This window comes from Haemaphysalis longicornis, unplaced genomic scaffold (genome assembly GCF_048455015.1).
Source record: "Haemaphysalis longicornis isolate Haplotype H1 unplaced genomic scaffold, Haemaphysalis longicornis Haplotype H1 scaffold_5, whole genome shotgun sequence".
NCBI classification, from domain to species: Eukaryota; Metazoa; Arthropoda; class Arachnida; order Ixodida; family Ixodidae; genus Haemaphysalis; species Haemaphysalis longicornis.
The window spans coordinates 109,134,818-109,159,786 of record NW_027526385.1 but is presented as its reverse complement, the minus strand read 5'-3'; the positions used below and the strand labels follow the sequence as shown (position 1 = coordinate 109,159,786).

At 48.4% G+C, this 24,969-nt stretch overlaps 1 protein-coding gene and 4 non-coding genes across 5 annotated transcripts; 2 read left to right on the top strand and 3 right to left on the bottom strand.

The window, feature by feature from the left end:
* Positions 1–1,811: 1,811 nt before the first annotated feature.
* On the bottom strand, positions 1,812–1,884 carry Trnaa-agc (transfer RNA alanine (anticodon AGC)). Its single transcript has one exon. It is a non-coding gene; the product is annotated as a tRNA-Ala (tRNA).
* A 182-nt stretch (positions 1,885–2,066) lies between these two features.
* Positions 2,067–2,139, top strand: Trnaa-agc (transfer RNA alanine (anticodon AGC)). Its single transcript has one exon. It is a non-coding gene; the product is annotated as a tRNA-Ala (tRNA).
* A 3,966-nt stretch (positions 2,140–6,105) lies between these two features.
* On the bottom strand, positions 6,106–6,178 carry Trnaa-agc (transfer RNA alanine (anticodon AGC)). Its single transcript has one exon. It is a non-coding gene; the product is annotated as a tRNA-Ala (tRNA).
* A 179-nt stretch (positions 6,179–6,357) lies between these two features.
* Positions 6,358–6,430, top strand: Trnaa-agc (transfer RNA alanine (anticodon AGC)). Its single transcript has one exon. It is a non-coding gene; the product is annotated as a tRNA-Ala (tRNA).
* A 9,097-nt stretch (positions 6,431–15,527) lies between these two features.
* LOC144139363 (uncharacterized) lies at positions 15,528–20,310 on the bottom strand. The gene is made up of 3 exons (XM_077671730.1): positions 19,744–20,310; positions 17,678–17,914; positions 15,528–15,805 (listed from the first exon to the last, which is right to left on the bottom strand). The coding sequence occupies exons 1-3, from the start codon at positions 20,206–20,208 to the stop codon at positions 15,533–15,535; spliced, it is 975 nt and encodes a 324-aa protein (XP_077527856.1). The 5' UTR covers positions 20,209–20,310; the 3' UTR covers positions 15,528–15,532.
* Positions 20,311–24,969: the final 4,659 nt, after the last annotated feature.

Here is a 24,969-nt window from a genome sequence, read left to right as displayed (position 1 = left end):
TTTCCATTCCACACCAGCGCCATTTTATGCTGTTTCGAGGTAAAATATTCATCTTAAAATATGTTCTCAAGAAATAGAAACTTTATGCTACGCTCATACATACTTATAACTCGGAATATAGAGGATATATCGGAGGGTTTGGCAGGCCGCTTTTTTTTTATGAACAGGGAACAAAGCGACAAGTATGCAGGAGAGAGGCACAAGTTCAATGTTCGTCCTGTGTAGTCTTTTTTTTTCTTAAAATGTACGCCATGATTCAAATTTATTCGTTCCATTAGCTCTCATAAGAAATCTGGCAGCGAGCATGACCATAGGTAATTACCAGAGCTATTGACGACAATGCGTGCGTATAGATTCGTGTCACAAGCCAGTCAGTGCGTGACACCGCTTAACCCATTGAAATAGTAGAAAAAGCTATGTAAACGGAATGGCATCCATCCCCAGAGGCCAGAATAAGGCGCTGCGCATAATCTGATCCATTCATTGCGGAATGCTCCGGAAATTAGTAATAAGCTTGTTAGCAGCAAATAATTTTCCTGGTTCTCATGGTTGCCCCCACACCAAATATATAATGTCGATGAGTATGGCTTGCTCCTTCTAACAGGGAGGTGGTGTGCGGCGACGTTACTGACAATACAGCTGCACCTTTCCTCGCCTTCTGTATGCAAAACAAACCTTATTGTTTGCAAGAACTTTAGGCTAGTCTCATTTAGGCTTGCAAGATTCCTTCTTGATTCGTTATCTGCTCTTCGTCCACCGAAGTCGTAATCGTTGAGATATCTCTGCTACAGCGTCCCTGACGTTATCGCGCTGTACAATCCGAGCAAGTCATTTATTGCTTCTTTTTGCTTCTGTTGGTTTGTCAGAACTTTTCTGGCGTCTTGAGCCGTATCTCTTATCGAAGCGAACATTAGTGGGGTTGTGTACGTTTTATTGCCCCGCTGCGGCCTAATTGACGTCTTATTTCGCAGTATATAGTTGCTGATGTGCCTCATTCATATCTTGTTTGCTTTTTTACATGTAACTCCAGGTTCAGACTGTTGTTACAACTGTCGTAATATCTTTAGACAATGATGTGGTTCCAATCTGGCTGTTGCATCGGTAGAGTGGACATTTTCTTACTGCACATCCCCGATTTGAATTTGCGCTTATCGTGTTGGTGTGTCAAAATTCAGCTAGCATTTATCCTCTATTAAAAGGTTAAAACAATTAAAATGAAACTATTGCGACAAGAAAAATGAGGGTATAACCCAATGTTTTATTCAAATTACAAGTCAACCATGAAATACAAAAGCAAACCACAATTTTTTTCCCAAATAAAACCGGGTCCTCGCAGCCTGTAGTGAAGTGTCCAGTGCTCCTGCGAAGTGTAACATATATTGCAGGAATACCTTTGGCAACATGGATGGTTCTTAAAACCTTTACGGGAGCAGATGAAATTGTGGCAATGGCCCGGAAAGGAAATTCGATGTTGAAGCACTGTAGGCTTTTTATATCCAACGAAAGGAAAGACAAAACAAGCCTGTCGTTCTTTGGCTATCTTCCAGGCGAAATGCGTGTGTCCAGCTTAGTTTTAAATTACTTTTTACTGTAATGACAAATGGTGTTGTCGAAGTAATATAATGTGCTTTTAGTGACTTATGGGGACGTAGGCATATATTTAACGCATCGGGTGCCACTCAGGTGGAGCAGTTGCCGGCGTGGCAAGCAAGGCTAGCACCACTTGACCAATTTACACCACCACCATCAAGTATTTTGAAAACACAAATTACACCACCATCTTTAGTTCACTGTGACCAGAAAAAAAACCGTGGAGGTGCTGGGTATCGATCCCAGTACCTCTCGCATGCTAAGCGAGCGCTCTACCATCTGAGCTACACCCCCGATAGAGTAGGAGATCGAATGCCGACAATAAGAAGGAGACGTTAGAGGTTCTGCGTGCTCCGTTGCGCAATATCGGCCGTGCGCCGAAGTGGAATTAATCTGGGTCAAAATCAAGGGCGACGCCACGGGAGGGAGATCGGTTCTTGAAAGTGGTTTCTTTATACCGCAGGCTTTCTTCGTCCGGGGGTGTAGCTCAGATGGTAGAGCGCTCGCTTAGCATGCGAGAGGTACTGGGATCGATACCCAGCACCTCCAAAACTTTTTATTTACACTGAAAAATTTTCTTTTTCGGTAAGGTGGAGGAGTCGATAGCTTATACTCAAAACCCCATCTGTGCGTTTATGGAGACGCTTATTCAGCGTAAGGGCGCGCACCTCGATGAAAGTTGCGAGGGCGGTCTCTGCAAGCGAAATTGACCATCGCGAAAGTAAGCAGCTCCCCAAAATTTTACTATGACCGTCACATAGTTTGCACACGATAACGTTGCAGAGATGAAGGAGAAGAAGTTCACAGCTAACCGTGCGGCCATGTATCCATTTTTATTCGTGGAAACTAACACGTAAGTTTTCGTTTGCGAGGGAGGACGAGGGGCTAACGCACCAACGCTATACCTGGGGGGCTGATAAGGTGTTGGCACCCCCCGCCAAACAGTTTCGGGCCCTTTTCAACCATCTCCCCGCCCCCCCCCCCCCCCCCCCCCCCCTTAAAGTTTCTTAGCTGAGCTCAGATGTATGTGGGTTATAAGAAGCGCTGTATTGGAGGGCTGCTGATAACTTTCATCTTTTTGTGATCTTGTACGTGCTCCGAAGTCCAGACACACGCCCGCTTTCACTTTCTACCTTATTCGAAAACTGCCCACTTGGCCGGATTGGAACCGCGCCCTTGGTCATAGCAGCCCAACCCAAAGCCACAGCCACTAAGCCATCACGGCGGGCTTGTAACTGATGAAGGCAACTTTTTTTTTGTTCAGTATTATGTTTGCGTCGAGGTCCGTAAGAAGGCTTTTTAGTTATGCGTTAGGTGGTATGCTATCACCGTATGAATATAACACAGATAAAATAGTACAATAACGTCAGGGCAGCTGTAATAAACATGAAAGTGCATTTTTTTTGGCTTTTCGATGTCTGTAACGGTGCGTGCTCAAATGGCCACATGAAATCGCTTTTCTTCATCGCCTAGGAAATACGAACCAACGTGTGAAGGTTGTGGAGAAATGAAAAGGTAGTAAGTTTCATTCCGGAAGAGCCGGACATTATAGCTGTTCACACAGTTCCAGCAGAAGAGTGCACAACAGGGTATCATCTGGATAAAAAAATTCGGTGCCAGTCACACCTTTGTTTGTAGGTTTGCAGGTTCATTGTGTGGTGGCGAAGGAACGCGTTCGCTTAAATAATTCGGCGGTGTTGGCGGAGAATCCGAAGAGATGAGATAAGATGACGGGACAAAGAGACGTTGACAAACAACAACTGTATTTATAATTAGGTACAAAAACGTATTTACAAAGGGGATGAGAAAACATTTGCCTAGGCCATCGATAAATTAGGTTTCGCCCTATAGGTTTCCAACCTTAGCGATCGACCTTTGGTTACACACTAGACGGCAAATATTTACGTGCACTAAGCCCGGAGGCTATAGCTAAAGCTAAGTCTTCAAAATTTCTCAGTGGCTAAGGCGTTGCGTTGCTAAACACAACGTCGCGGGTTCGATTCCCGGCCGCGGCGGCCGCTTTTCTGATAGAGGCGAAAAGCAAAACGGCCCGCGTGTGCGAGATTTCGGCGCACGTTAAAGATCCCCAGACGGTCAAAATTAGTCCGGAGCCCTCCACTACGGCGCGCCTCATCACCTGCGTTGCGTCGGCGCTTTAAGTCCTGCAATCTATTAAGTCTTAAAAATTTCGAGTGAAGTCGCCTCCTGGCTATCATCCTGCGCGGGAGTTTAATTCCTCGAGCTCATTGTATGTCGCGAGGCAAATTCGATTGGTCAGCTGGACCTCTGGAATCACCCAATCGTGGAGCCAAACGCCGCCTCTCGGAATCTCTGATGTTTTCCTCCTTTTTCCAAACGCCGTGAGAATGCGTACATGTGGGAGAGGCAAGGTTCCCGCGGTCAAGGCGGCCATGAAAGTCACCGCCAGGGCTTACGCCAACAAATGGCGTCCACAAAAATCGCCGCCAGGGCTTACGCATTCCAAGGGTAACCCCCTGGCCTCCATGCACGCAGCTCCAAAACGTTGTTTCGTTGCCTTAATTGGGCGCGTTCTTCCGAAGCCTCCTAAATGGGATCCACGCTCCCCAAAAGAAAAACTGATTCCGGAGGCGGCCAGAATAAGAAGTGGGGCGGCAATGCGCGCAGCCTCCCAGACCGAGCATTGTATCTCCCAATTTCCTCCCCGCCGGCCTGACAAAAGGCATCAGAAGCCCTAGAGTTCCCTTCCTCTCTGTGAAGAAGACGTGACCAGCGAAGCTGTGGTGCGTAAGGTGAGAGTTCTTTTAGCGGCAAAATTCCTAAAAAATATATTACGGATAGTTCCGCTGGAACAACAGTTAAAGCCGTTTTCTGTAACCATACTCCCTCCGGACACAGCCACGTATTGACAGCAGACAATAATTCTGTAACGTTTACAACTTCACTGGGGACTAATTATGACAAGCTAATGAAACCCGACCTGACGGTAGAGCCGTCTTAGTTGCTATATTATTTCTTTCGTGCTAGTTTTGATACCGCAAGAATTATAGCCGTTTCCTGGAATCAGTCCATCTGCAGATGACCACACTTTACTGTGAAACACACAATGTAGAAAAACCATCTTACAAAGACAAAGCTTACATCGATTCTTCTAAAGTCGGCTTCACCTCTGCAATCCTGAGGAGACATTTGTATAGGCAATATGAACCGTCTTATGTCACAATATGAAGGCCATATGTCCTTTTATTTCTTATGATTTTTTTTCGTACGCTACACACGGGGCGCAGTTTTATGACCCCATGTATTTTTGTGGGCGCCCAAAGGTGGCGCTACGCTCGGGTTCGATTCCTGTCGACATTCCTGTGTTGCTGGAGATAATCTGCTGGATTCTAGCCATAGACAGCTTCAGTGTAAAAAATATTCTACGAGATTATTCCTGAAATTGTTTTACGAAATATAATCCACATGGAGCGTATTTTACGCCTATGTGACACGTGACTATCTGTATGTTACTTTCCTGGTTTAAAATTTCTGCAAATGACAGTACTTATCACGCAAATGTTGGTTTAGCCACACAAAACCCGAATTCACGTATATATATGAGGGTCAGCCACGTAGCATACGAGAATTAAAAGTCAATTAAACAGTAGGTGTGCGATGTTAAACTAATTTCTTGGTAGTTCACTACTTGCAGACAAAGTGCTCATATTACTGCTCTGCTTGTTTTTGTTTTTGCAAAACGGCGTCCATCTATTGCCTTAAGCCTATCAGAAAAACTATTTGAGTCAACCAATGCTTCTGTTTTTCTGGAAAATATTGTTTCATTTTCTTGGACATCGTTCTATCCTGTGGTCGTTCATTTTTTTCTTGGTATCCACTGCAATCTCAGATGCTTCACTGTCTTAGCCAAGTTTCGCTGAATACATCCTATAGCCCCGCAAGGGGCTGAAACCAAAGCTGCTAGCTATTTTGTATCTCGCGCCACAAGCATATTCGATCAACTATATACTCGATGTATCGATCAACTATATACCTAATGTTTTGGTATTTTTCTAAATTTGTTGGTTGAACTCATGGTGTACGATAATTAATTGTCGCCGTTAAGCCTCTACAACTATCCCCGAAGAAAAAAAAAAGTCTCGAAGAGGAAACTCACTGACAATGCTCCGCACGATGTATTTCCAGGTTTTGTAATAATGCACACAAAGCTGCAAGCTACAAAGGTCGTATCGCGAATCTCTATAAATGCATCTGCGTTGTGCTGCTGAAACCTTGGACGCGGGCTCGATCGAGGCCGCGGCGGCTGCTTTTCTGATCGAGGTGGAAAAGCGAAAACACCCGTGTGTAGAGATTTCGGCGCGCGCTATAGAACCATAGCAGGTCAAAATTATTCTGGGGCCTTAATTGCGGAGCGCATCCTAGCCCAGGTGTAGTTCAGACGAGTTAAACCCTAAAACCAATCAATCAATACAAGAAGATGCTACAATGCCTGCGTGCTCAGTGCAAAGCATAAACAAACAAATAAAAAAGTGGTCGTGGAGGTGCTGGGTATCGATCCCAGTACCTCTCGCATGCTAAGCGAGCGCTCTACCATCTGAGCTACACCCCCGACGGAGGACGACATCGAATGCCGACAATACTATGGAAACGGGTGAGGTTTTACGTGCTCCGTTGCGCAATCTCCGCTCGGCGCCGAACTGGATTTAATCTGGGTCAAAAGCAAGAGCGGCGCAGCAAGGAGGAGATAGACTCTTTAAAACCTTGTATGCCGTCCTCCCTTCCTCGTCTGGGGGTGTAGCTCAGATGGTAGAGCGCTCGCTTAGCATGCGAGAGGTACTGGGATCGATACCCAGCACCTCCACTCTTTTTAAAATTTAAAACCCTATGGTAAATTTTCTTATTGTTCGGTGGCTCGAAGGAGGGAAATCGTTTACTCTAAAAAACCAATTTTTAAGCTCATTACGCACCATTTTTGACGGTGTGCGTCTCCGGTTCCTATGAGTGGGGCGGGAGCCCGTGCGAACAAGAACAAACTTCGCGGAAATCAACAAAAGGTTTCGCAATGCCGTTGCATTGGCAAGAATATTAAAAAGTGGACAACGGAATCCCGTCCTTGCACTAAAAATACACCGTGGACCTTGTAACTGCAGACAAGCAATGAAGATAGAATACCTTTCGAGCAGCAAAATTGTATGATAATTCAGGGTGGTGTGAGCTATATGGCCCCATACTTTAGCGTGTTATATTACGGTCGAGTAGTTAGGTTAATTATATAATTTTGTTAAATATTTAATGCGATGAAGCCACATAGATGATTTGAGCGCCCCTATTATCGGGTAGCCAAGGGCGACGCAGGTTTTTTTAAGGAACAACAGTTTCTAGGAGCGAACCTGTGCTCCACTAAGACCTCAGAGTACAAAAGCGGCGAAGCAGCAGTCAACAAAGTAGCGTGCTCGAGCGAGCGTTGGCGAATTGAAGGTAGCGGCGTTTGCACTGCGAGCGTTTATCTTTTCGCGCTCTACTTACAAGAACCGTCGAATTACATCTAGAACAAAGAGTAGCATTATACAGCCAAGCGACGAAAGCGCGCAATGAACTCCTTATCAAACAAGATAGCTTGTGCAGCACATAAAAAAAGAGAAGGGAACACGTGCGTAACTGCGAACGTAGATAAGACAGACAGGCGCGGCCAGACGCAGGGTACAGCTCTGGATGACGTCACCCGCTGCAGATGTAGCGTAACGCGAAAAGGATTCTTGTATGGCGCTAACTCCGTTAAAAGTTTTGAGTTGTTACGGAGCGTTGACAAATACACTGCTCACAACTAAAACAAACATGTCTTTGCAGATGGAAATTTGCACCGTTGCCTAGTCCACTTACCCCACCCCACACCCACACCTCTTCAAACACGCGCTTTCCAACACCGAATGCAATTGATACGCACTCACCATTTTACTACCCCTACCTGCCCATCCTGCGGGGCACTTGTCACTCACTACCGTTCCCACTGCGAATGCCCCGCAGACCCATTCCCCTCGTTCCCTCCCCTCACCCCTGGCAGTTGATGTTGTACGTCCCGGAGAGAGTCAGGCCATGTCATCAGCACCTTCCGGGCGCTGGTAGTCAAGGTGGCGATCTGGGCCGCCTTCACCTCAATTTCCTGATCCCGAAGGATAAATAAAGTCTCGCTTTTTCTATCTCTCTCTCTCTTTCTCTCTCTCTCTGTCTGTTGTAGGGAAGCGAAGACTATAATTTGAGCTTGTACGACGCCGCCTGAGTGCCGCTACTAACGTCATTGGTTTGGACACAGTAATTGTTGGAAAACTCGTTTGTTATCAAAAACCTGGAAAAGAAAGCGCTTGGATTTCATTGGTTAAAAAAATGTATTTTGGTTATAACCCACACAAAGCAGGAGGCCTTAAATGAGTGTTGAAATGGGACAGGTGGCCTCGCCCAGCGCTAAGAATTAACCGTTCATGCAAGTCGTCCCTGGAATTGTCAAGCCCAATTTTGTAGCCCCCACGTGGAGCTGGGGAAAAGAATCCGGACACGTGTTCGCTGTTTAACACAGTCCAAATTTATTACAGCGTATGAAAATATTCCGCAGGATGTAGTTGTATACTCGAAAATATAACTAAACGTGAATTGCTCGTATTGAGCACGAAGAGGTTCTCGTGCTGTGAAGCACTCCCTAGTGCTCTCTCGGAAGGTGGCGCCACGTCCACTAATTGTGCTGTCCAGGAGAAGAACGCCTTTGCAGCCACCGTGTGGCTCAGCCCAGCACACGGACGGTCTCATCCTGCCGGCTTCCAGACACTGTGGACCTGCACAAGGATCGCGGTAGGTGGACGTGGAATGACTGTGACGGGCTTGGACGCAAAAAATGGGCTCAGCGTTCTAACCCACACGTTCACTAAACCCTGAATAACGTTTTGCTTAAAGTCGAAAGCCGTCCCTTTAATACCTCTTTCCACTTCTGATCGCAACTTCACATGCTGGTTTCATTCGAAATCATTGAAGCTCGTATTTCTCTCACGCCAGTTTGAGGAATCCGTGAGGTACTGCCGTCGAAGAGAAGGCGGTGAACGTAAACCAAGACAGATTTGAAGGGATGGACTAATAAGAACGGCTCTTAACAAGGGAAAGCAATGCATGGTTCGGGTTAACATACCCTTTAAGATAAGGAGGCGTTAAGATAAGCAGGCGTTAAGATACTCATCGACCGGCTGTGCACCCGACGAGCGAACGCGATATGTATTGGCAAGCCGTCTCAATGCACGTCTTTATTCATTTTGTTTATTGGTAAAAGCTAGCCGCGGCTAAAGGATTAAAGAATATTTATACTGTTAACGCAATTCTTCGGGTACAAATTGAAACGTGGTTGACGGAGAATGCGCATTCATACACCGATGGTGCATGTCGGAGAAATTTTAGTCCCAGTCGTTGTCGGCGTGCCAATATCATGGCAATGAGCAAGGAAGTAGGGAGCGCGTGAAAGTAGCTACCCTCTCAACGATGGCGACGTTGACAGGGAGACGATAAGTCGAAGCGGGAGTCGCCACCTGTCTCTGCCTCGAATGGTCTCGTGACTCCCGCCACCGCTTGTACGCGCTGTAGACTAGAGTGTGCAGCCAGTGCGGGCGGCAAAATACGGAGGAGTGGGAATAACAACGACGAAATGCCGGTACTGGTGTGCAACAAAGATTTACACCATGTTCCCGCGAGGGGAACCATGGGGTAGATGCGATTCATCGGGGGTTTCCGTTGCGTTTCCGTTATGTTAGCGTGTCCATTGTTGTTGTGTGTCCATATTTTACGCAGCATGTTCGCCCCCGATGCGTCGCATCTACCCCATGGTTCCCCTCGCGGGAAGATGGTGTAAATTTTTACGGTTGCGCCGACCATCGCGATAGCAGGCCTGTTAGTCTCCATTCTAATCATCGGTGGTCATCGGAGGATGTCATCGGCGGAGCGGCGGCGGAACGACTGAGCGGAGCGGCACAGTTACCGAGTTTATATGCAGCGGAATGAGAGAGAGCAGCGCATAGCAGCGCATGCGCATGTGTTAACCGAGCGCAAGCTGCGCGCAAGCTGCGCGCTAACCCGCACCCACGCACAGCTGGCACGGCGACGGAGCGAGCGCCGGCGAGCGCTAAGACGGACATGGCGCTGCGGTGAGAGCGGCGCTAGCGCGCAGCTGGCGCGGCGAGGAGAATGGGGGAGGGATGCGGACTACGCCGGACTACGCCGGAGGGACAAGGCGAGTGAAAGAGATGCGTCGCATCTAAAAGGAGCGACAGGCCGCCAGGGGCACTGCGAAAGCTAGAAAACGCGACCACTGGGATGGTTGGAGCGCAAATCACAGCTGGAACGGCGTACGAGAGGCGTCCGAGAAACGCCGTGTGGTGGACTTAGCCGGAGCAAGGTGCGCGTGGTGTCAGTAGTAAGGTTACGGAGTATCGGCACTCTTTTTCCCTACCGTGCCGCCGCCATGATCATTGGTCAGAGTTACTGGATATAGACAGTTGCGAAACTCCCCATAGGCCCCATGTATCGAAAGCCGGTCTTCGGTTGCCCCCCTGCGCCGGGGCAAGCACGGGGCAAGTTGACTAGCCTGTCGTCTGTCGGCAGGACGTTGAAGCAGTACTCAAGTGCTTGCGGCTGCTGCCGTAAGTCATAAAAAGAAAAGCCGCAAAAACACAAGTAAATTTTACGTAATTATTATGTTTTAATTTAAAAAGCAATCTTTTTTTTACAGAAGAATTTTGAATAATAATAGTTTAGCGAAGTTCCGTTTTTATCTCCTAGGTGCCGCGCGCGTCGACTTGCCCCTCAGCTTCCACGGGGTGGGGGGGCTAGCGCCGCCCGGATTCTGAAGCGGAGTTTCGCAACTGTCTTTATTGAGTAACTCTGATCATTGGTCAGTTCGCATCACGTGACACTTATTTACACTGGGGCGTTTCATGGGCGCAGCCATTTTGTTGTTTATGCGTTTCCTGTCGGTCAACTGTGGTAGTCTCAGCTTGTCCTCCCTGCTCTGCGGCTGCTCGCGAATGGCGTCGTTCCGAACGCGAATCAAACAGAACGGGCTTCGCAGCATTTCAGCTACAGAAGTGTGTCCTAAGATGCCGTATTGCAGCGCCTTCGGCAGCAGTGCTGGTTACAAACGACCTCGTCAAAGTTAGCGGAGAGGCCGCAGAAGCGGCAATCCGGGAATACTGATAAACACCAAAATGGCCGCTGTTGCTCACTTCCGTGCCTCAGTGACGGTATCCTGTATCTTATCTAGTGACTCTAGGTGCGCGCATCCGGCTGAATAACAAATTAGCCAGGGAGAAGTAATAAATGCTACCGCATTCTGAATCATCCAGGAATGTACCATCACTTAACATTTTTATGAAGGCAAGACTGGCGAACGAAGTATTCCGCTTAATGAGGCTTTTTGCAACGAAGATATCTTCTACGCATATTTATAACGTAACAGTTAAGGCATTCCGCTTAGCGCATACAATCGCGGCACAAGCGGTGGTGAAAAGCCGCGTATCTGCTCCTTGCACTGCAAATATCGCCGAAAGACGAGAGTCGACTGGCGCCCCTGCTAATAAAGGCCTCCCTTCTTTTTCCCGCTCACCTCTCATGCTGTTCCTCTCCGGTCTCGTTCCTCCCAAGATAACACGCTGAAGCTTTGCTCAAGTAAATTTAAATTTACCGCGTTCCACTGATCTAAGTCGGGTGTCCCGATGCTAGCGCTTCCGTACGGCGGAGACGTGCATGAGTCGAGGCACTCTACTATAACGTATATAGGACCACGTTGCCCTACTCCACGAGCGTTCCAAGCGGAACGTGTATCCCTATGGTGGAACCTTTCGTTGTTATTTCCGTTAGATTTCTGAAATGCCGCCAGGAGGTAGCGGTGGCAACAACAGGTGGAGTTTTCGGCCGTTGATGCAGTATTTAATTTGCTATCGCAAAAGCCAGGCACCCATGAATTTTAATAAAGAAACACTGCCAATTTCATTTGTGTATTGATTTGTTGCCTTATGTTTGCATAGTGCCTTGTTCTAGTTCAACAATGTTGACAAGTATGAATACAGACAGCACACTTAGACGTTTAGATTCGGCTGTGAGTATATAAGGCTATTGCGCAGCTTTCGTTTCGCTTTGGCCGAGTGGCTGACTTGGGTCACAGACAGACAGACCGAAATTTCTGCGTTTATGCAGCCAAAGAAAGACTATCGTCTTTAAAAATATAAAATGTCTGTACGTAAACAGGTGTTTTCCTCCGTCGCAAATCTGAAAATCGGCCTCAAGGCTTCAGCAGCCTGAAACTCTCGTCTTTGGTGCGCCGTTCACGAAACATATAACGCGAACTGCTAACTGAGCATTCCGTTCTTCCTGTCTCAGCCGACACCTCTGCTGGCTCCACGGCCGCATTGCTTGCCCGTTTCTCCTTCCGTTGATCGGCTTCCGTAGCTCAAATTCCTTCCTTTCTGGCTGCTTCTTCGGCCCTGCACTTGCTTCACACTCAGTTTTCCACTAAGCAATCCACGCGTGGAGTGGCGACGCGACGCTGCTAAACGTGCCTACGGCCGCTTTGGCATGACGTCATTATTTTAGGTTTCTCGCCTTTAGAGCTATCGCGCCCCGTTAACTCGACCCCCTTTCCCGCTACTCGCACCCTCTCTGCTGGATCACATGTTGCTGACGTGGCTTATCTATTCTTGACGCACTGGGCATCTACGTTTGTGTGGCTTAAGACGAGTTCACTGGAGCGTGCGGCTGCGGGGTTTAACCTCTCAACGTCGTGGGGGGGCCGTCGATTCGTCCCGTGCCATCTGTAGTTCGGCAGACAGAGCTTGTGGTTGTGATAAGGCCGAAAGAAATTCGAAAAGTAATTTTCAAATTTGCGTAAATACACGCTGTTTACTCCGTAATTTTGTTGTTTAGGGTGCATGTTACTTCGTTGTTGCTTAAAATAAATTTCCAGTGGTTTATGAGACCCTCGCATCCATATTGGACACCTTTTGTAGTTAACCGACCAGATTTAGGGGAAATCCCCAAGGTGGAGTAAGTTTCTATGAAGGAAAGTTTGACATCCACCTAAATGCAGCCATACGGCTACAAAGGAAAGCTATACAGCTTTCTCAGAAACTTCGCAGTTGAAGAAAAATTCGTCCTGGTCCAGGATTCGAACCCGGGACCACTGCTTAACCGGAGCAGTCGCTCTACCAACTGAGCTAACCAGGAGGCTAGTCGTTATTAGCGCGAAAGCGAATTGATCAACAACTCGAAGTGAAGGACAGGTGTTAAGTTATGGGGTTCGATGCTGGCGTCTAAGTAAGTTCCGGTTGGAGATGCGCTGTGGGATGTTTTGGCCAGTTCCAGGCCCTGCTGGCGATCAGTACCGTGCAAGCACAGACGCCATAAATCCAACTTCAACGCGCAATAAGGTGTGAATACGGAATAAAGTGCTTGCTTAAATAACCAGCGCGGCTCCTGCAATCTAATATCCCGTTGTCGATGTCCCCGATTCCATCTTCAGGCAGGCGCTCGCTTTTGGCTGCCGCATTGTCGTTTCCGGTTGGCCGAGAAGAAGCCCTACCGCCAGCGCTAGATGAACACGACTGATTAGCACAGCCGACAACGACCGCACCTGCGGAAGGCTAACCCTTCCGATGGTCTGCCCCTCCATAAAAGACAATTTATAGAATTGAATGACGGCGTTACGGGATATTCGCAGCACAGCTTCCAATGTGTAATATTCTCTGTCATTTCAGCTTTTTTCGCCATCCACCTATACAGAGTGGAGTGGCTCATGATTTTTTACATACGTTTTGTTTGATGCGGTCGCGTGGTTTTGGTGGCTACACAAGCATGGGTTATAGTGCGCCGTAGGCGCCGCGGCATCGCTGCATGCCAAAGTGTGCATCGCGTCACTGTGGCGGCTGGAATGCGCCCATCGCAACACCGACTCCTGCCTGAATTTCCGGCTGTGTTTTGGGAATTCCGCGCGTATGTGTTTTATTTTCAGCATCACCCTGTGTTCAGGCTGCACGAAGATACCGGCAGGCCTCGTCAACGCGTCGTGATCTGTGCTTTCGTGGCCGTTGCTCCGCTGAGCTTCGCTTACATTTTTGTGAAATACGAAATCATTTTTACGGCGAAGCTGTACTGTCTGATCCCCCAGATTCTAGCGGTGGTGTGGACGCGTTACTCGAGGCCTCAATTGTCTCTCATAAAGGCACCCATAGTAACGTTCGTTTCTTTCGTTCATTCTGTGGGTCGGTCGGTCGGTCGATCGGTTGTATCTTCGTTCGTTTGTCCTTCATTCGTTCGTAATTTCGTTAATCCCTTCGTTCGTTTGTTTGTCCCTCCATTCGGTTGTTCGTTTGTCCCTCCTTTCGTTCGTTCGTGTTAGTCCCTTAATTCATTTCTTCTTTCGTTTTTCTCTTTATCGGTTCCTTCTTTCGTTTATTCGTTTCCTCGTTCTTTAATCGTTAGTTTGCTAGTGCGTTCGTCCGTTTGTTTGTCCCACTATTTATTTATTTATTTATTTATTTATTTATTTATTTATTTATTTATTTATTTGACAAAAGGCGCGACCTAAATGAATGTGAGGGCAAACAGAGGGCAAGCGCATCACAGAAGTAGCGGTACAAACAGGCCTACAGAGGAGACGGCGCACAGCGTTCTTAGCACACGGAAACAAAAAGCGCCGAACAATTTCCCCGCCACCCCTTCGTCCCCCCAGGGCTCATCTCCTCGTTCTTGACACCTAATATATAATTAACCCTTCAAAACAGCGCAGAGGCCGGACGCAAGAAGGGACAAACTTGAGCGCCGACGAACAACTGGGGTAGAATTTATAACCGGACATTAAATACACGGAAGAAGAAAGGACTCACGGATGCGTCCGTTCAAGGATAAGATGTCTCTCCAGATATAAAATGCAAGCTTGCATCAGTAACAAAGCCAAGCAAACGGAGAGTGTCAAGGCTGTTCTCCAAGGCACATTTAACTCGCTAGATATGCGATCTATCGTTCTAAAGGTGCAGTCGATGGCGTGCTCACGCATTGTTCACCCCGAATGCAAATCATTGAGGCCGCAAATATTTCCCGGGAGTGAGCATCTCGATAGCGTTTCAAATTGTGTTTCTTTCAGCTTTGGGTGCCTATCACTTTCCTCACATTTATTGCAATGAATTGCAATATTACTTTCCGTTTCTGTGCGCATACTGTATCCACGCTGCCGAAGGCGCTGATTTACGCATCTACTACTCCGCTCTACGTAAACTCGTCCGCAGGAAAGCGGTTATTCCCATCCACGCATTCCACACGCACGTATTTCATTGCTATTTGCCTTGGCGCACAGAGACGCCAGTTTGTAGGGCGATGAAAAAACAGACCGCACGGCTGCTTTATCGCCGATCTACGCCGTGGACTACGACGTTACGGTGGCCCTTGAATTGTTTTTCTTGCGACCGTCTTTTTCTTGTCATGTTAGCGTTCACCCTAGGGCCGCCTATACTGCATATCCTATAGGTGCATGGGGTATCACACCTTTTGAAGAAGATCGGTGATAAGGCAGCCGTGCGGACAATTTTTCCATCGTACAACAAACTGCCGTCTTTGTGCGGCAAGGCAAATAGCAACGAGGGTCCAAGAGACATTCCAGTACCTGTCATCACTGCAGGCGAGGTCGAGAGGGGCTCGACCTGCCCTCGAGCGATGGATTGGTTCACCGGCAGCTGCAAGAAGCTGGCGCAAGCAACAGAAGTATCGTTCAATAGGTGCTACTGTCAGCAGCTTACTAGGTAAAAAGGATGAAAGGCTGCATGGTAAACAAAGGCTGCAACTTATGAAATCGGTACAATAAATTCTGCCACGGTGTACAGGAGAGGCCCCACTAACATAGGGCAGATACCGCCTCCGTATATAGCATACCTTCAGTGCGCCGGGCCAGTTACGGAGCTGCGTGTGAGCCGTGAACGTAGTCGCGGACGCTGGGCTTGACCCCGGCATCCACGTCTCGTCCCGCGAGCTTGCACATGACGGCGTTGAACGGAACGCTTCTGGGTGCTCGCATGCTTCGGAGGCCGTTGTGTCCCCAGTGTCCATGCCCGATGGGTGACAGACGCAGCAGGAGGCCTCCGCCAAGCACGTCCACGCCGCACACGAGAGGGCACAATCCGAACTCTGCCGCGGGGTCCCAAGGGCTGTTGTTCGGCACTCCGGACTGCCCAGGCAAGGGGGAAAGGCGCAATAAATGGGGAATTCATGTTTTATACACCTAAAAATAAACGAGATTCACGAGAAAATTGTTCAGCGATAAGACTCGTGGACAGCTTCCCAAGGTTTTTTTTGGCCTTGGAAGGCGCGCCTTACCCGGAGAGCATATCCATCAGGATAAAGTTGCGGTGCACGGTATTCAACTCGTAGGTACGCACGAACACATTGTTCTGCAGCCGCTCGGTAGGAAAAATTGATTTTTTTTTCAAGGAAGGTAAAAGTATGTGGGCGCGCCAAATGCTCTAGCTAAACACAAGGATAACATTCAAATCAAACAATACTATTCAATAAGAAACTGTTTAATACGCATAAAAACAGGCCACTTTAATTCCTTAGTTCGTATAAGCAAAAAGGTGACGGAGGTGTTATCCGCTTGCTTCAACCAGTTGACTGATGACGCATTTTCTCCGACACCTTCCTCTACGAATCCTAGGCCGGGAATTTTCTATGCTTGAGTGGTACTAGCAAGATCGTGCGAGAATAAAATACACACTGAACAACGGCAGCCTTCAGACGTGCTGCGTAAGGGGAGTATGTGCAACCAATCTGAGGCGTAATTAGCTGTAACAAAGACACGAGCCATTTTTTTAAGCTTAGCTTTATGCCACCACGGCTTCATTAGTTCAATCGGTGCTGAAACCATTGAGGAACAGAGAAGAACACGGGGAAACGAATTTCCTGCATTGCTGCACCCGCTCCTCCGCAGCGATGTGCCCGTAAGGTTGTGGGGGGCATTGGCGTATATTTCATCGGCGGCAAAAAAGATACACCAGTCCTGGAGGTTGAAGAAATGCGAGTGAGCGGAAGCATTGTACGAAATTTCGTTGAGGGCCCAAGAATTCTCAGCGACAAAAAAGGTGACCCAGGGTTCTAAAGAAACGAGCTGAAGAGACAACAAGAGGTGCCGAAAAAGGGCCGTATGAGCGTGAAAAACGCCTGAGAAAATATCGCCAGCGTCAAATACAGAGCGAGGCAGGGGGTGGGTAAGGAATATAAAAAACATGTGCACAGTCTGCATGTGCAACAGAGGCGGAGGTGCACGCTACGAGCCCCTCCTTCCCTTATACGCAAAGGCTCTAGAAACGAAGAGGGGCAGGAGGGTTAAGCCCCCCCTTGCTTTCCTGTGTTCAAGAAACTGGGCACAGCCGCCCTGGTATCGGCACAACTACACCAGTGAGGACCATAAAACCAAAAACGTAGCTGTAGTGGTCTAATCTAATAGCCCGTGATAAATATGATTGAGTCATTTTGCCAGCAGAATGGTCCGGTCCGCAAACGCTTGGTTATTATTTTTTTTTTGCCATTCCCTTTGTTTCCTTCGTTCACATAACTTGTTAGTGACACATCATTACCACTACAGTTTTGATATTCCTGTAGGATGGAGTGAATGATTCCCTTCCTGTTTTAGTGCTCACCACATTGGCTGCCGCTTCTATGGATTCAAACGCTGAAAGAAAAGGCCCCGTGGTTCCTAGAAGGGCCCCTGCCCGCCATTGACGCTTGGGCTGTGCTTCACCCAGTAGCTCGTCGCTCGGGCGCTCTGCTGCGAGAGAGACTATTTTTCTCCCTTCGATGCGCCGTTCCCACTTACCACTGTCGTTAGATGCGAGAGTGTAGCTACATCATCTATTAACCCAGGAAATCTCTGTCAGACCCCTACTTGGCTCCCTTCGACCTGGTTCTTTACGCGCCGGAGGAGTTTTCTGGGTACGGGTTTTCCTTTTGCCTACGTACCCTCGTAAATCTTCATTTTAGAAGAATTCCGGGGCCACTGTGGGCACAAGCAAATTAAGAGTGCGGTCTACAAATCATGCCGCACCTGCCGCAGGAACCCTGCTCCCTGGGGTCCAGAGTTTCGGGCGCACGGCTTGTGGAGCAGCGGAGGGTGAAGCAGATTCCGGTACAGGCTGGCTGTCGCAGACGGCGACGTCCTGCAGAGCACTGCGCGGAACAGCGGGGGGCTGTGCAAGCCGCGCATGCGTCCACTGCGGGCCTCCACGAAGTACGAGGAGGAGGTGTTTGCGAAGTCCTGGCAGTGGGCGCTGCACCGCGCCACCTGCATGGTGGAAAGGAGCGTGGAAATTGGTGAGAAGACGCGGGACACACTATCACTGAGCATACCATGCATTAAACACACAGACGGGCCTTCTGATCCACACTCTGAGCGTCGCGCAAGCCATCGTATCCTCAGTCCCTCGTCTGAAAAGGCCATGGTTTGTGCCTGGACATATTTTTGCTGCGTACTGCACGTCGCCTCTTTACAGCGAACAGATGCTGAAGAGTTCATTTGGAGGGGCCTACACATGCTGAACGCGTACGCGCTCCGCTCCATGTGCTCCGCGTGCGCAGCGGCAACTCAAACACTGCCCCGATGTCTGTTGGTGGGTAAGATGGTTCAGGCTGGTTGAAGCAAGTACTCAGAGAGAGCCGAATACAGCGTGATCTTAGGCCTCGTTGACTGTGCGTAGTGGCAAGTGTGCCTTGAATATTGCTAGAGATTTCTTGGTGTGCTCATCGAGTGAGCAAGTGTGTGTCACTTTTGCTTATGCACGGAGTGTTTGATCGTTTTCTGACCATTGCACTGGATCGTGATAAGATGATAAGATGACTGTCAGCTGTTCGCTATGGTTGAATGAGTGAACAAAGCTGTGATGTTTAATGCGAAACCGTTGACTGGCCCATTTAGAAGAAAAGGGGCCGTCTGGCGTCTGTAGCGCCAAAACAAATGCTAAAATGGCTGACAGCGCATTGTAGAAGAAAGTAAACACACTAAATTCGAAAAAAAAAGGGAAAGTTTAAGTTCTAGATTTCTAGAATGCGAGTCAAACATCACCGACAACACTACGGCTGAAAGTCCCAGCTGGCCAGAGCGTGCGGAAATGCTTTGTGGCTTCCGACTTGGTGAAAGCGAAAACCAGCCCCCTCAGCTCGACATCCACTTACTCAACTTAACGTCGCCGGCCACATCGGTAGGCTCAACATTACGTTAACCAGACGTTCAGTCGATTAATAGGACTGACAACGTAGCCACTCAGTAGGATTGGTCTGTCATGACGAAATCTGCCGTCAGATGTTCACGGCCATTTCACCAATACCGTTTCGGTGCGACGTCAAGATACCCACCCACAATTATTGCATACACACTAAAGGGGATCAGCCAATGTCGATCGCGATTGCCATCAGAGGTTCAAGGCCGATTCAACAATTTTACTTTTGGCTTCGACGTAAGCATACCCGAAATTCTAGCATGTTCCCTCATGGGTGATGGCGGCTACCGTCAAGTGCTGAGTGCCGGCTCACAGGTCGGCCACAGCGCCAACAAACCCTGTCGTAAGAGCAATTAGCGGCGTTCAATCGGACATTAGAGATGTCGAATTCAGAACTCGTAAGAGGTGGTTATGTTTCCTCGGAGTTCTCGGGGTGGAAGCAGGGCAATGCGCTTGCGTTTTCAATGCAGCCAAGAAGGCTGAGCTTCTCATAACGATTGCCGACATTTCAATCGTCAACAATACCCTGATGCTTTCTATGTGGTATTCTCGGTGCGACAGGCAACCGAAGCAGTCCGAATTGTACGCATTTCGGAAGCTAGGCACAAGGCAGCGCTCGGAAGCTGAGTGCATGAACAAACAACACAATGGAAGCATTGATCACTGAAGCCTGTTCATTAGGAAATCATGTTCACAACCAGCGAGAAGGCGCACTGCCGGGCAGTAGGCATTCTAATCAGGCGATAAACAGATTGTTAAGGGCCTTGGCATTCTACGCAAGTAGGCGATAATTGAAGGGTTTTGCCTTCTACGTGCACATATAGAGGGAAAATTTAGCTCAGTGCCTGGCACGCTACATCAGATTTCGCGGTAAACTCGCCGCAGCTCGAGCCCTTACCTCCGAGCCTTCGGATGCGGCGAAAGCCATTCGAGAGAAGGCAGATCCCGCAGTGCTGGGTTTCGAGGCCTGTGCTGAAGACGCTGAGCGTGACGACGCCCTGCTACCAATGGGCCTAGCACCGGAATCAGGATGCCCGTCGTCGGATTCCACGGGAGCCGCAGCAGACAGCGTTGACACCGACGCAGGCTCGATCCACGGGGCCTGGGCCGAGGGTTTTGGTGGGGCTTCGCCGTTACGTGGCTGCAGTACCTCCTGGGAGGCTGAGACCGAAGACGAGCAGCGAATCTCTGAAAGGCTCCTCTGCAAAGATGACCATCGGGGTTTTCCAGAGATTTGGCCAGACAGCGCGTCCAAACAAGCGCTCGCAGCGATTGGTGGCTTGGAAGAAAGCCTCCCGGAAGGTAGCGTCTCGTTGTCGTCGCCATCAGGCACGTTGGGGACGGGTGATTGAGGCGTCTTCATGGATTTGCTTTCTTGATCGCTCAGCGCTATTCCGTTCACTGCTCTGTGGCTGCACGGGGCCTGTAGATAAGAAAACGAGTAGCGGCTTCTTAGTTTCCCAAATTTTCCCCAATCTTACTACACTACTAGGGAAGCAATCCAACGACGCACTTTATTTACCTCCTCTCTTTGAAGTATGGCTTGCGTTTAGTAACCAAAAAAGGTCATTCTCTACTTGCGTACAGACATGAGTCGGTCACGACGTGTGGTCATCGTCACCACCATGTGTTAAGCATCCAAGAATTGCTCAACGATGAATTGCGCCATTTCTTTTAATTGGCGACGATGTTTGTTTGAGTACTCGTTGCGGGTGTTCGATGTTAGCCTTAGGACGTGTGTGCATGTATGCACGCCAAATATGACACGACGTACCGCGTTTACCTATTTTTTCCGGACACGTGCGCACGCGCTTGTTTTACAGTTGTAGGTGGTTAGTATGCCAGAATGCTGAATTTGTCAACTGTGCCTGATAAAAAGATGATTTTTTTTATCTCTGTCTGTGGGACTGGTGGAAGGGGGGCCAAAGATTTCTTGAAGGACCGGGACCTGTACACATCGTGAACGTAGGCCGTAACACTGACTTCGCTCTCCTGTTCACACTCAACTTTAAAATGGAGGCTACTGATATCGCGCAAAAGGACCCAGAGCCTCATCAGTGATTGCGATTTTAAGAGCAAGCCTCTCTAACAAAGACATCTGCTAAAATACACATTTCCCTTTCTTCCATGTGACTTTGCTGCATTCCAAGGGACAGGCCGTCCGCATTTCAATTCAATGCTGACATCGCTGGGCCGTTTGTTATTAAAAAGATGGGTTAATACAATTGCCCTATTTCTCCAGCAGTAATGGACAAAAAAATGCAACAGCTTTAATTTAGCCCTCGTTCGCACTTAATCGTGCAGAGGCCGATAAAGGAGGTTACAAAGCACGTACACTGCCTACAACAGTAGGCCGCTCACTGGGGCTCTTCGATTTACTATCTCGGACTCACCGCGGATAGTCTGCGGGTAGCCCGGGGATTTCCCAGAGTCATAGGGATATGTGGGAAAATCGAATGCCGGACTGCTTCTGGGGGAGTCCGCGGTGAGTCCGAGACGACAATTCGAAGAGGCCCAGTGTAGCTTCGGGCTGCTGAGTTTATTTTAACGGCGAAGCTATTCTTGGTCGAGGCTTTCATGGGACGAGGTGTGGTAACGCGGGCGCAGCGATGTGGAGAGGGCATAGCCTAACGAGGGGAGAGCAGGTGCAGCGTAGCGGGGAGAGTGGGAGTGAGCGCCAAGACGAGGGTGAGTACGTGCCGAGCGCAGGTGCACGGAGTCAAGGAGAGGAGGAAAGCAGTAGGCCGATTGGAGAACGCGTACGTAACATATGGTTCGGTGGAGCGAGCATATATAGACAAGGGAGCTTGGCAGTCGTTTCCCGAATGTTCTGCAGAAAATGGGTAAAAGTCGCACGCTCTACGGAAGATGTCGCCGTCGAGAGCGCCAGCGAGAATTGCCACGCGAACGGGAATCGATGTGCTGGCTTTGAGAAGTTCTATGAAGGTTAGCCTTGCGATTAGGGAACACCAGACTAAGCTGTTAACAGCGTTCCCGACGTTCAGAAAGTGAAGCTGGGAGAATTTTCCCCTTCGCCTTAGCGCTTTCACTAACAACATTTCCGGTGCAATTAGAGATACCTTTACTGCCATTTGGGCAGCCAATGCCAATAAGAGTGCAGCCCGGCGTGCTATTGATGGGAATTTTCTTACGGCCATAACAAAATCGGGCCGATGACAGTGCAAATTGTAAACCTGCTATAGGAACCACATGGTGCCCCCGCACTCTATATCTTTTTGTACAGCAAACATTTACTCTATGGAACAACTAATAAGTATATAGAGACATCTCAAATTTTCGCATCAATTGTCTGGTTTCACAAGCCTAGACAGCTTAATTTTCGGACGCGTTTACCAGCGCAATCCAAACACAGCTCTCCATTTTCATCATTGGGGGAACTGTAAAACTATCATTGGGTCGACGTAGCCCTGTTGTCTGTTCTGGCAATTAAATGCATAAAATGAGTTCGGTTTGTCTTTGAACACTGCCAGGTTTTTTTAAAACCATGAAAAGTCTTCGTTAAATGGAAACGTTGCTTCCGAGCACTTTAATATGTGTTGAAAGTTTGGCGTTCCTATTTAGTGGTGATCTGTTGAAAGTGTGAGCATGAGAGAAACTCCATTTTGCATGCGCGTATGTCTGATTTCCAAGATAACACTAGAGAAATTTACCTTGAACTTTTGGCATGTTAAATAAAGGTGCCACAAGACCATGGTTATACCAAGTGGACGACGCCCCGCCTACTACACAGTTAATATAGTTATTTATCCCACCGAAGTTTATGTATAGGTTGGCAAATATAGCCTTGTTAAAAAGCGTTTTTTTTTTTTGCGTTCGTCCTAAATCTCTCTAACGATCACCTTTGCAAACGGGGAGTCAAACCAGCAAACTCGTAGTCCGCCTCGTATATCACACAAAGCTATATCGCGGGCGAAAGAGCCCAGCGTAAATATTTCCCGCTGGAGTTTTACCTCCTTTCTTTCCCAGAAAAATTTCTCTGTGTACCCTCCCGTTACTACAAGCAGAGTAATTTGTATGGTCCTAAAGTTTCCATTTCTTCGCAAAAAAATCCGCGCCTGTTCGGCCAATACTTTTTTCTGTAACAGCAGAATTTCAACTCTTGACAACTTAAATATATGTTTTTCTTGGTAAACTCAGCCGAGACACACTATGTCCAAGATTCTACCACAGATTTAAAAAAAGCTGAAGCTGTATTCAATTCATTATAGGGCAAGAAAGAATCCGGCCTGAGCTCGAGCAACAACAACAGCCATTTGAAAAACGCCTTAAAGGCAAGATCGCTGGCTCAGTAATTAGGGCGTATGCGCACGCGCGTTTAAGTAGAATTAGCGACGTTAAACAAGAAAACACTGCGGAGCAAGAACACCGCATCAAAAGACAATTGCGAATGCTGTCCTCGGAGTAGTATACGCCATTCGAACAGAGGTATAAATAAAAATTAAAGCCGTTCCACTCAATGTAAAAGCTGTCGGAAGTGCAGAGCAGTGATTCGCCATAACGGGCTGGCTGTAGCGCCGTTATCCGCTCACTGCTACCACCCAACGCAATTCAAATTTCCCGCCTTCGCAGTGCTCGCGCGCCCGCTGCCTGAAACTGCGCCAGCGGGAGTTCTGTTCTTTCTGTGCTTGCGTTTCCTCCCGCATGTGCCGGCGTTGCACTGACACTTTTTTTCGATTACTATCATAAAAACCAACCCAACGAGCGTTCCTAGCTAAATGAACGCGGGCGCTGCCGGTTAATTACGTATATTTTGCCTCAAATGTACCGACAGTTTCTTTGCGCTAATACATAGCGGAGATGTATGACAAACGCCAGCGGTCAAGAGTTTCGAACGTGTATGACTATATAAACCAGTTGGCTTTCGAAGCCTCTGGGTTACGCCGTGTCAACAGCCGCTACGATGGAACGCCGTGAGGCTCTACTTCGGCTACTTCGGAGCGAGCTACGACAACAAGGCGAGCCCCTAAGGTGCTGTGCACTTAAAAAGTTCCGGTGCACACGAAAGCGACCGGGGCCACTCACCGCCATGTATGCTTGGCCTCGTCTTCTTCTGTTCGAACACAGTCCGGGAACAAGGAGAAAGCTCCCCGCCGACACTGGCCCGCCTGGTCGTCGGTGAACGTGCCGTGGTCACGGGCCTTTCTGACCACTATGACAGGGATGAGAAAAAGATACGCCGTCAGAGAGGGCTCGTAGCGAAGCGAGAAATATTCGGACAGGTAAGACAGCGTCGTGTGGGCTCGAGCGATGGATTCAGCGTGCGGCACGCGCTCTCGAGCCACGAGTTGGGGTCGTTGGTGGTGGCGCCATGCGGCGTGGTATTATTGGCCGTCACTTTCGAAAGACCACGTGACGTTTGGTGGGGCGTTATCCCGGAAGTAATTATACCGTTTAACACGCGGGTAATTTTCTCACGATGGAGGGAAAAAGAGAGGACGTGGCGAACTACACTGGATTATGGGAGAGCTTTTTATTCGTTATCAATTCTTTCGTGTAAGTAAGTTGTACATTGTCGAATTAAATTAACTGGTGAACCTTTCTGTTGTGTTATGTAGTTCGCGTTGGCCATGGAAGGTTCAGGTTACCCCGTTTCTCAAAAATCCCCCCGGTGGGTATGTGCCGAAAATAAAGGAACTACAACAACCTCATTTGCAGCGGCATGTTTCTCTTTCTCCAGAGGCGTCTTGATGTGTTTTTTTTTTTTTCAGTTTCGTTTTGCTAGCTTCGTACTTTTTGCACCCTTTGTTTTTATCTTTGCCTTCGGTATCTCCCCATTTACCATAAGGACGATACCGTCCCATTTAAACGCAATGATATAATCTAGAAAACTACCAAACTGATTGTTTAATGCGCAAAAATATGGGGCTGCGGTGCACACCCCCCAAATTGGGCAATATCGTTCCGCAACTTCATTAGGGCTTCCGCAAAGTTCGTTCCTGTTTGCGGGGGTTCTCGTCCTGTGAGACCGGGGCCCTCACGCCCAAAAAGGGTAGACGATGACGTTAAAAATTTAGCGTTGATCGCAACAATTCCCTTCCCTCCCTGGCTCTGCTCATTCCGGTAAAAACAATCCCATCGTAAATGTTAAAACAAAAAATGACTG